The following is a 12656-nucleotide window of genomic DNA, read 5'->3' as shown; positions in this document are numbered from 1 at the left end:
CGTTAGATTCAAATATATGTAAATGCATACGTTCTCAACTAGGCCGCCTTGCCTATAAGACAAGGTCGTAAGTCCCATGCGTTAGCCAATCTGATTCCCTACACGGACTAAATTTGACAAGATTGATCCCCCACTTTATTCAATCCGATCCTCCTTCATACAAGGAATGAAGTCGACAAGACGAACCTTCTTCTTACTAGGACTGGAGTTGACAAGACTGATGCTTTTAATGTAAGTTACAGCATCCCTAATGATGACCGAGCTGACAGAAGATTACAACTAGAGGGGTCTAATTTAAAATTATTCTTCAAAGTTTATTTTAATCCAATTATTTCAATTACTAAACCTGATCCTTTGTAAGTGGGACAGTCGATGAGGTTCAAAGACCTTAATCCCCGATGGTGAACGTGTTGATAGCGAATCTCAATCGGAGAGGTCTATTTTAAAATTATGTCTCGAAGTCTATTTCAAATTCAATTATTTCAATTATTGAATCTGATCCTCTGTAAGTGGGACAAAGTCGACAAGATTTAAGAAGTTCATTCCCCGAGGATGGCCGTGTCGATCTTAAATTTCAATTGGAGGGGTTCATTTATAAAATTAAAATATTTTGAATCATAAAAAATTTATTTTTAAATGAAAGCTTATACCAAGAAAAATTCATCTACCCTCCACAACAGTTTGTCAAGACGGATAAATTTAGTACTGATTTGAGCTCACAAAGAACCACTATCATATCAATTATACTACTAAATTCATATTCATAATGAATCTTACGCCGGTAAGGACTTGGCCCGAGTCATCTGTCCTCATGGTTTTGCTATCAAATGTCACACAAATAAATGGTTATGATCATAGCCTTCTACGGGATGATTTTCCATCAAATGACATCATTATATTACGGTCACGACTGTAGCCCATATGTTCCTCAAGAACAGTCTACATTTTGAGTGTTGAATCATATGATAGATTTGACAGGGCAGAAAATCCTATATAAGTTAAGGTAGATTTAGATTAGTCCCCTTAGACAAATATTCACCTTATGTCTACAAGTTCCTTTTGAATGAAACAACTAATGACTGCTGACAAGGATCCTTCGATTAGTTTGGGTTGACTATCTCCGCTGACTTAGTAGGCTTGGGACCATGAAAACCCGGGGTGATGGAACAATGAGATCTTGATCGGTTCGTCATCATTCCTCCACCATTCGCTTTAAGCTTGCGGTGGTAATAATTTTTATAATTTAAGATTTCAAATTTGTTGTTATTATATGCTAAGTCTGAATACTTAATGCCTAATGACCAGCCTTAATCAAAAGTGTTCTCCCGTTATTGGGAGGAGGTAATTAACCATAAGGGCTCGCGCCTATCAGAAACCTCGAACCCTAGATTTTAAAGTCCTTAAAAAAATAAGGGCAAAATCTCTAGGTAGTGTATTATCTACTATCTCATATGCCTTCTAAAATTTTGTCCTGGAACATAAAACCATGTTAATCTATAGACGAGAGTTTGGATTGAACTTCCAGAACTAAGGGTGATGAACCTTCTCAAGATTACTTCTGGAACAAATATTACATGCTAAGAAGCTCTCAGAAATTAAAATGTCATATCACCAGCCTTTGCATCCAACTTAGGATGGCCTTGCTTAGCCATGGCACTTTCAAATAACTGCACGTCAGCAACAAGTACTATGTTCAGAACCTTTCTAGGTTTTGTCAAGCTGTACTTGATCGATTTTGCCTTCTGAAACTGGAAGTTGGCATCAAGCCGGATGAACCAACTAACATGTGCATCAATGAATGGAAATAACAAGTTGATTTGATTCTTGAATCATAGGTGGAAGCTGTATTCAAGTTAGAATCCCAATTATTAATACTTTCATTTAAGAAAATGCTTGGCTTCTTGTGAATTAAAATGAGGCGCAACAAGGTGGGATTATTCTAACATAAACAAACCACTTTTGATCATCACATCCAAAGTCACCAAATTGCACATCAGAAATGTGATTGCATCTATACCACCCAGTTATCAAATCTTAGACTAATAACATCCAAAGATTTACATACATACCACTAAAAAATTTACATACACACCACTTAAATTCATAAGGAAATCGGTGCATTGCCAGCCTCTCAAAATGCCACTCAAAGATTTATAGACTGAAGCTCAAATTTTCCACACAAAGCTTTTTCATCTAAATTCACATCTGCAAAGTTTTTGAAACCTTTCAAAATCCAACAGCTAGTAGCCGTTATAATGCTGCAATTTAAAAACAAAACACAAGTTTCAAAATTCATTGAATTTATGACCAATGCCTCCATATATCCATCAACCACATAAATAAAACCTTCGAATTTACTTCAGAACAAATCATATATGTAAAAAATCATATAAGTAAGTCCATTAAATCAAAAATCTCTTAAAAAACTTTAAGAAAAAAGTTGGGTATCATTAGAAAATAGAAATACAAATGGCTTCAAAAAATAAGTGCATTAAACAACAAAATCTCTTAAAGAAATCTTAAAAAGTTCTCCTTTCTTGAAATTAGCCACAAATAATAAGAATCCATGAGCTCGGAGCTATGCCTGACTAAAAATAAAGAGGAAACCACATCCAAAACCTCCAACTCGATCAATCTCCTCCTTCACTAAGATTAAAAAAAACTTTAGAACGGCATCCTACACTAAGATTAATCAAAGAGGAAGAAATACAAGAATACACGAGGAAATCATATGACATGTTTCTCACAAACACGTCCCACTCCTTAACTTCAAACCATAAAGAAATGTGGAAACAAAACCACTCTCTTGTCTTATCTTCTGAAGTGAATATTATATCATGGAGAAGTCTAGAAGAAGTGGTTTCCCCATGTGAGCATTCAATGAACAAACAAAAAGGAAGATAAGAAATCCATAAAAGAATATGAAAACACATCTAAACCATTGATATTAGTTAACCATTGATCATATAAATTAAGAATTACATAAAATATTATTAAATAATTGAATATTTTAAACACATCTTTATTCATTAACTAACAATTAAATAATAAGATCTAATTTTATCTCATCATAATTAATTCGATAATATATAAACTAATTATTATTCATTAGTCATTAATCAATAAAATTAATTAAATTAATTAAATTAATTTAAACAAAAAAATAAATAAATAAAAACCCACAAAATCTATCTCCCTCTTCCCCACATCTGCCCTGGCCTACATCCGACGCCCTCTCCCGCTTAAAACCGGCTACCAAACAGCCCTTTAGGCAATGCTCATCAACACCCTCGGCTCCGCCCTAGCTGCCGCCCCCATCGGAGGTCGCCTGCGCCGCCATTATCCGGAGATCCGTGCACTGGACGCCGCTCAGCTTTTCGACCTGGAAGCCCGGGCCTCAGATCGCCTGGATCAGCGCGGACGCCTCAAGATCGCCATTATTGGTTTCGGCAACTTCGGACAGTTCCTCGCTCAGACCTTCGCCCGGCAGGGCCACAGCCTTCTCGCTCATTCCCGCACCGACTACTCTGCCGCCGCAGCGTCTCTCGGCGCCTCTTTTTTCTCCGATCCCAATGACCTCTGCGAGCAGCATCCAGACGTAGTCCTCTTCTCCACCTCCATCCTCTCCACCGCTCCCGTTCTCCATTCCCTTCCCATCCAACGCCTCCGCCGTAACACCCTCTTTACTGAAGTACTCTCCGTTAAGGAGTTCCCGAAAAGCCTCTTTTTGAAGCACCTCCCACCTCATTTTGACATCCTCTGCACCCACCCCATGTTCGGCCCCGAGAGCGGCAAGGATGGTTGGGCTGGCCTCCCTCTGGTTTTTGAGAAGGTACGCATTGGGGACTGCGATGAACGTGCTGAGCGGTGCAAGAGCTTTCTTGATATTTTTGAGCGGGAGGGCTGCAGGATGGTGGAGATGTCTTGTGTCGATCATGATGCCAATGCTGCCGAGACTCAGTTTTTGACACATACTGTGGGGCGCTTGCTGTCTAGACTTGATCTGAAGTCGACCCCGATTGATACCAAAGGGTATGAGGCGCTGCTGAAGCTGGTGCAGAACACTAGCAACGATAGCTTCGATTTATACAATGGGCTATTTATGTACAATAAGAACTCTACTGATCTGCTGGAAAGACTGGATTTGGCTTTTGATTCTTTGAAAAAGGAACTTTTTGGGAAATTGCATGATGTTTTGAGGAAGCAGCTCTTTGAAAATTCAGAGAATTGATGGACAAGAGTTTCTGGTATTTACTGGTTCCATAGGTTCCTGATCGATTCATAATAATTTCTAGAAATTCTTTTTTTTTTTGGGTTCTCGGTTTTGTTGTGTTTGTGAAGTAAAGAACTTTTTGAAGTTATAGGCATGCTATTTTTTATTTTTAAAATTAATAAGAGTTCTCTTTGGCTTTTTGCATGAGCTTTTATCTTTGTAAACGGAAATAATATCTCTGTCAATTATTATTATTATTATTATTATTATTATTATTATTATTATTATTATTATTATTATTATTCTATGTTGGTTTGTAGCAATTTCAATTCAATATTCTATCAATCTTTCAGCTCTGTAACTTATGATTTGGGCTTTTATCTCTACATATCACCCTTTTTCTTTTAATTATTTCTATTCAACATAGGCCTCTACTTGTGTATCATATGGTGGCAAAAGAATTAGGTTGCTGTTCTCCTTTTAAGCTTGTAAATTTTAAATTCTCTCTCTAGAAGTGCATACACGCTGTATGTGATTAACATTTGCTACAATGAGTATGAGTTTATGAATCGGTTGTTACAGGCTGCTCGTCTTAACGTGGATAATTAGTAAGGCAATCAGTTAGGTAAGCACTGGCACAGGGCAGACCTTGTTCGTCTAGAATGGAACCAAGTATTATTCTTTGCTAACTTATTTTAGTGGATTTTAGATTTTGAACATGACCACTTTTTCAAGTCTCAAGGGTATCCAATTTTCAGTTTATTAGCATTCTTTTGGAAGTTTTATTTGATTCATTAGTATAAATGTAGATGCATCCCAAGTCATGCTTGGGCTTCTAGGTTGTCATGTTTGGGACACATCTTGAAGGATGAGAGAAAATATTCTCTTATTCCTTAATAAAAAAATTACAATAACTCTCCTCATATAATGGATAAAATGTAGGGCAAAACATAATTCTTATAATTACACCTTGCCAAAGATATATCAACCACAAGGAAAGAAATACAACATAATAGGAAAGAAAAAAGAAAAGAATAAATCTAAATTAGGAAACACAAATTTCTACACTTCCTCTTAAGCTGGGTCATAGATGTTGTAAATAACCAGCTCGGTATTCAAATCAATGAAGCTGTCATGAGGTAGAGATTTCGTGAAGACTTCAAAAACTTGACGATGAGTCAAAATGTAGATTAAGTGAATAATGCCTCCATTGACTATCTTAGAAATGAAATGTCTATTAATCTCAATGTGCTTGGTCCTGTCATGATGCACAAGATTCTTTACAATACTAATGATGGCTTGACTGTCACCAAATATATATATGGGATTGAATGTGGAGTATCCCAACTCATTTAGTACCCTTTTAGTTCACATTCCTTCACAAATTATCAAAGCAAGTCCTCGATACTTAGATTTTGGACTGCTTTTAGAGACCACTGCTTTCTTCTTGCTCCTCTATGTGATAAGATTTACCAAGACATAGGAACAATGCTTAGGGGTGGATATTCTGTCTGTGAGTTCTCCTGCCCAACTAGAATCAGTATAATCCTCTACATTTATATTGTCAGATTTCTTGAATAATAACTCTCTGTCAGGATTCTTCTTAAGAAACCTCAATATTCCGTAAGCAATCTCTATATATTTTTCATTTGGATTGTTCATGAATCATTATGCCGATATAGTAAGCAATATTAGGTTTGGTGTGTGACAGGTAAATAAACTTGTCAACCAATCTTTGATATCTACCTTTTTTAACTGATATATCTTCTCTTACTGATTGTAATTTTTTACTGAAATCCATAGGAGTCCCAATAGGTTTGTGATTTCTTCTAACTTGCGTCGTTGCATAATTATGCTATCTAATGAATTTAGGAGTCCTTTGAAGCAGATTGCTATCAGTTATCAAATTAAATGTCTAAACATAGAAATTAATTATAATAAAGAATGTTTGCTTGTGCTTCCTGATTGGATAACTCAGTATATTCAATCACTTATATAAATGTTCAAACATTTGATTAAATGCAGTACGTTAAGTATGTAATTTTTTTGGGGCATTTACATACATGATACATGCCACCCAATTCTTATGCATTTATCTATCTAACACTTAAACTTTACTTTTTTACATTTATAGCACCGAAAATCTGTTATCACATAAAAAAAAATCTCTTTTTTGACTTATAGAAAGTGAAATACACCTTTTCATGCATAGGTAAAACGACATATATGTGAAATTTGAAGTTTGTGTGTTAGATATATAAATACATAAGATTTGAGTGGTTTGTATGTAAATCTTTTTAAGTGAACTGATGGATTCCCCTTTGCTGATCTCTTATTCATAGGGGCTAGAGGATATTCCCATTTTGTGGTCGATTCCCATGAAAGGAATTATAGCTAAGATCAACATATGTAGCTTTCATTTATATCCTTCTGTTAGACTTCTATGATTCCTTAATTTTTTTTGTTATTCTTTGATCGGTGTTGATATTGCTTATATTCAAGTTATTAAAGATGTCTATATTAGAGCTGTGACTTGTGTTCGAACACAAGGATGATTGACCAAATAATTTTCTATTTTAGCTGGATTACATCAGAGATCTTCTTTTAAGTCCTTATCTTTTTTGCTTTAATTATGGATGCTTTTAGTGGACATTTACAAGAGTATGTGCCTCAGTGTCGTTTTTTGCTGATGATATCCTTCTTGTGGATAAGACTAAAGAGAGTTCAGGAAAAATTTTATTATGAAAGTCAACTTAGAGTTTGCAGACTTCCGTTTGAGTAGATATAAACCCGAATACATAGAATAGAAATAGTTGATATAGTGGTTGGCTTGTAATAATGGGTGATCAAGTCATTAAAAATGAGTGAACGTTTTAGATATCTCAGGACTATTGTTCAAAGTGATGGTAGTATAGATGGGGATGCTATTAGTAAAATTCAAGTTGGATGGTTGAAGTGGAGGAATACATCGGGCTCATTGTGTGATATACCACTTAAAACTTAAAAATTTTATAAAATTGTGGTGAAATCTGCAATGCTTTATGGCGCAGTGTTTTGGCCTGTGAAAGAGAAGCATAAAATTAAGTTAAATGTTGTTGACATGAGAATGCTCAGGTGAATGGGTGGTTTTACACTATGAAACAAAATGTGAAGCAAATTTATTTGTGAAAGGGTTGGAGTAGCTCCAGTGGTTGACAAGATTTTAGAGAGCCGCCTTAGATGGTTTAGTGACATTAAGAGTCGATCATCTAACGACCTGGTTAGGAGAGTAGATGTTTTAGATTTGACTTATGCTAAGAAAGATAAAGGGAAACCGACGTGGGCATGTTGTATGAAAAATAATCTTAGCTTATTTTAATTAAAGGAAAATATGACACTCAATAGGAGACAATAGAGAAAAATGATTCATGTAGCCGATCCCATAGTGGGATAAAAGGCTTGTTGTTCTCGTTGTTGATCGATGAGTGGCAACTTCTGCAATTGAGGCTTTATGAGGGAGTTTTGTTACTTCTGTTTCTTGGATGATTTTTGCAGTTGTTTTCTTTATCAGAAATTTCTTTTGTAGAATTGATAAAATTAGTTCAGCCTTTTTAGTGGCTGCATCCTAGGTTATCTTTTAGAATTAATGGCCTGAAGCTTGTGCAAAAATATTTATTAGCTGATTAAAATTTTACTTTGAGTGTGTAATTATAATTTCAAGATTAAACTTCTCGATAAAAATGGAACTTAAAGTTTTAGGAGTTGCTATCTCCTTGTGCAGGCATTAGGCTAAGGGCTCGTTTGAGAATGCTTATTGTCTTCTTTCCATTGCAGATAATGCTGACAAAATGCTTCTCCTTTGTTTGATATAGCAACTTTTTTTAATGTTGCTTCAACCGGAACGGCATTTCTTGGCTATTTCAGATCGCAAATTCTCTACCGCTTCCTCACTGTATTCCACTGTTTTACAATTGAAAATGTCCAAAATAGTTTTAAAAGAGGCGATTGCATGATTTTCCGCTTCGGTATCCCTTCTTCGGCCCCTAATCCCATTTTTGCTTGCACTTGTCTCGCTTTACCACTCATTTGTTCGTCCTTTTTCCAACTTTGGCTGGTTCGCCTCCTTCGTGAATGCATAAAATTTAGCAGCTCGCCCATTAATGAGTAGTCATTCTTTCGCAAGTAGACCATCCTATCTTCTCTACATCCACCTCTTCGAAAGTTGTTGAAATCTTTGCTGAGCCTTTATAACATGGCTTTAATGTTCTTGTGATGGCGGTAATCTTTGGCGGGGTTGTTGGTGCATTACTGCCATTTCATGTGGTAATTGTATTTTAAATAAATTCTTTTCAAGAATTCCTTTTACGCAGATTAGAGCTTGTTGGTTTTGAATATATGAAGCTCCTTAGAAGAAAAATGCTTGTTTTGATAGTTTAGATTACCACAATTAATTTCTGGCGTGTTTCTAAAGCGCAAGCACTGATCTTGCTCTAGTTGTTATGAACTGGTGCTGTATGAATGACTGATAAATTGACTTTATTTATTCTTAATAAACTTAATTCTCTTTCATGGTTGGTTCTATGATTTCCGTGGACTTATTCTTTGGTCTTAGACAAATGAACTTTACCTACTGCGACTGGATTTCTTTCTCAACAATATTCTTATTTACTTGTAGCTTTTCTTATTTACTGATATTTTATCATCCGATGATCTGATTAGGAGAGTATATTCGACTTATGTTAAGAAAGACAGATGTAAGACCTAGGAAGACTGGGGCTTATTGTATAAAAATGATCTTAATTTATTAGAATTAAATGAAAATATGACACTAAATAGGTCGCAATAGAGGAAAAGGATTCATGTAGCCGACCCCCCTTAGTGGGATTATGGTGTTGTTGTTGTTGTACTTTTAGCTTTTCTTTCAAGTTGAATATCAAACAAATTTGAAATATCAGTATAGCCTCACTGTTATTTATATCAAGTATGCTCGTCAAGTTCTTAATCTCATGAATGTGCCCGCGAATTTTGCTGGAAGATGTACATACTTTCCACTCAAATCTTATGTTTAACATATCTAATACCTAAACTTCGACTTTCACATACATGCCATCTTACCTATGCATCAAAAGTGCATTTCACTTTTTAAAATTTAAAATGTTTGTATTTTTTATGTGATATGAATTATTTTGGTGGGTATTTGGTGGTAAATGTAAAATCTTTGACCTTAGTAAAGATCATGATCTTTGGATCACTTTCATGTGGAAAACAAGCACCTAATGATGTTATTCACTAGATTCTGATTTTCATAAACTTTATTAAAAGAACACAATGTATTGTTTTTTTTATAAAATGGGTATGAGTTTCATGCAGAAAGGTCTATAATCATGAAAAAGGCTATCAATGTTGGCATTGCACGTTATATTCTTTGCTTCATGAGTTAAACTTATGCTTGGATACGCTTTTCTTTTTGACTTGATGTGCAATATTTGGGTGTGAAACTTCCGATGGTTTTTATGCGTAGCGCTTTCAGCTTTGATCAGTTTACATTGATTGAGATTCTATTGCAGACCACCCGAAACTTGCTATTTATAAATCCACCACCCTCTTTCATCCATTTTTCAAATTCTCACTCGATTAACAAAATTCTCAATAGTTTGATCGTGGCACACGGAAATACATAGGTTCGGTAGTGCAAAAAAGCACCTGGATGTTTAATTTGTAGGTATCAATGTTTTGGGTGGTTTTTATGTAATTATCCCTTATTTTTATTATAAAACATCAGCACTATTTATTCATGAAATTTATAATTATTATTGCTAGAGAAGGCCTTTATGTTCGTGGATCTAAAATAGCAAATTTTGTTTATTTCTCATTAAGCAAAGGGGGTGGGAGTTTACAAGGGGTTATACCGCGGATATAACCCCGTTATACCGAGAAATCGTACGCAGCGCTGCCTACGTCTATCGTACGCAAATTTTTTCCTAGAGTTTTGCTCTGTTCTGGCTTCTCTCCAGAATGAACATTTATTAAAAGAGGAAGATTTACATACATACCAATGAATTCTCATGTATTTATTTATCTACCATCTAAATAGTAATTCTTACAGACATGCCCATGCCCATCTTACTTGTACATGAAAAGCTGTATGTGTAACTTCAATTTAAAATTGTGGTATTTTTGATGCGAGACGAAGTACTAGGATGTTAAAATTGTAAATAAATAAAGAATTGCGCGCGGTATATATGTAAATGCCCATGAATTTTTTACTCCTTTCCTGCTTTACTGTCTAATGTCAACTGGTGTAGTAGGGAAGGATAGTTCAGTTTCTGGAGGGGCAATTGCAGAAGAAGTGTTAGTTCTGGACTCATGGCAGCTTTGTGAAGCCCAAACTTTTGGATGGATTACAGGAAGTGAAGCTGGAAGATGCATATGGGATAAGGAGGAAGTACAGTGAGTTCTTTTCAGAATCTGGCTTATTTTTTTTCCCCTTTGAAGGAGACATTTTCTTAAAATAAAGCTAAATTTATTAAAATAAATAAAGGCTTATATAGTTGAGTACTCTATATCCAGCCTGCTACATATTTTGTAGAGAACAAAGTAAACATGTTTATGTCACCATTTGATTTGCTTCACAAGGAGTTGCATTTGTTTTTGGCATGTCTCTCTGTGGGTTTTGATTTGGTTCCACAATGTTTTGCTACATTGGTTGATTCAAATTGTCTTGATGTGCCTTTTTTTTGTTTTTTTTTTAAATAATTAAAAAATTAAGATTTGTTATTTATTAAAAATAAGAATATTTTAATTTTTTTTTCTATGAAAATGTTAACACTGTTAGGTTAATGTGTTAATTGATATGCCCATTCAAGATTGCAGTATGAATTCTCTCTTGGGGTTTGTTTGGGCTGTTAAAGCTGTTTGAAGAAACTGTTTTTCAAAAAGATGTGGTTTGTTTGGGCTGTTAAAGCTGTTTGAAGAAACTGCTGTAGAAGAAACTGTTTTTCAAAAAGATGTAGTAGTTATTATAATTTTATTTTATTTTCAAAAGATCAGACCACAGCTTTATGACAGTCTTTACATTTTAACAACTCATGTTAAAAAAAATAATTTTCTATCACAAAATATATTATAATTTTATTTTATTTTCAAAAGATCAGACCGCAGCTTTATGACAACCTTTACATCTTAACAACTCATGTTAAAAAAATAATTTTCTATCACAAAATATTTTTTATAAAACAACAAGAAATCAGATCTTCAAACAGTATTGTGGCAGTGGTCTAAAAAGAAAAGCAGACACAAAGAGGTCCTAAAGAGGCCCTTATTCTAGAATATTTTTTTCGTAAATGACATCAAATTGTTACATACAAAACAAATTTCAATGAAAAGGAAAGAAAATTAAGTCTTTGTAAAGTAGTAATATCCTGCACACAAACATATAAAAGTGAGAATAGTCGAACATAATTTTTTATGTAGAACGTCTAAAAAGAGAAAATCATGAGGTATAGCCCATTGAAATAATTTATTATGCATTTGTAGTTGTAAAATTTTACTCTTCTTTATAACTAAAAATAAGGTTGCAAAGTTATGAATACTTATCTATTTGTTGTTACATGGTTAACTAAATTACAATGATCAAATAATGTAGGCTTGGAGATAAAATAAGGCTATGCACATAGAATAGTTGATATAGACCATGCATGAGATGAAATTTTTAGTTTTAGGATTCAATAAAATAGTGTGAACGATATATCATCTCAAATGATAAATTATTGTTCCGCAATATATATACATGTAAAATAAGTGATATTAGGATTCAAAGTCTACGTTTTCAAATATTTTCCCTACTCGGTTTGGGTAAGAAATGATTTATTCTATCTTAGGATATAAGTTTCATATAGGGGCAAACTCCATCGTTAATTATACTCTATGGGAGTTCAATTCCTAAGAAGTCACTCAAAAATATGGGTTTCATGTTTTTTTTTGTGTAGATTTTCAAGTTAACTTCTCAAGATTGCTATTTAAAAATTTAGTTAAGATAGGCTCCAATTCCGGAGTATTACTTTTCAGAGGTCAAAAGTAGAAGGGTAAGAAACACCCAATGAGAGGTTCAATGACACAAATTTGTAAGTAAATAGTTTTAAATTTAATGCGTTCCAATTATTGAAATTTTTATTTTCCTTTTTTTTTTATGAAAAAGTAAATGTAGCTCTTATCATCTACCATCATAGTAATAAACATGTGGTTTGTCATATATCACCTATTAAGTGCTCAAATGAAAAATACTACCTATATATACATACATATATATATATATGCATGTATACATACATACATACATACATATATATATATATATCTGTGTGTGTGTGCGCGCGCTATCTTTTAGTTTATATATAAGCATGAAGCGTTGAAAGAAAAATATGAACAAACAAGATAGGTGGATTGGATTAAAATTAAATAATCA

At 34.1% G+C, this 12656-nt stretch overlaps 1 protein-coding gene across 1 annotated transcript; it reads left to right on the top strand.

Moving 5' to 3' along the window:
* The first annotated feature begins 3210 nt into the window (after positions 1-3210).
* On the top strand, positions 3211-10820 carry LOC110018080 (arogenate dehydrogenase 2, chloroplastic-like). Its single transcript, XM_020715306.1, has 2 exons — positions 3211-4247; positions 10501-10820. The coding sequence occupies exon 1, from the start codon at positions 3275-3277 to the stop codon at positions 4229-4231; it is 957 nt and encodes a 318-aa protein (XP_020570965.1). The 5' UTR covers positions 3211-3274; the 3' UTR covers positions 4232-4247; positions 10501-10820.
* Positions 10821-12656: the final 1836 nt, after the last annotated feature.

This window comes from Phalaenopsis equestris, unplaced genomic scaffold, assembly GCF_001263595.1.
Source record: "Phalaenopsis equestris unplaced genomic scaffold, ASM126359v1 Scaffold000002, whole genome shotgun sequence".
Lineage (NCBI taxonomy): Eukaryota > Viridiplantae > Streptophyta > Magnoliopsida > Asparagales > Orchidaceae > Phalaenopsis > Phalaenopsis equestris.
Note: the sequence above shows the minus strand (reverse complement) of the source record. Positions and strands in the feature narration are given on the sequence as shown.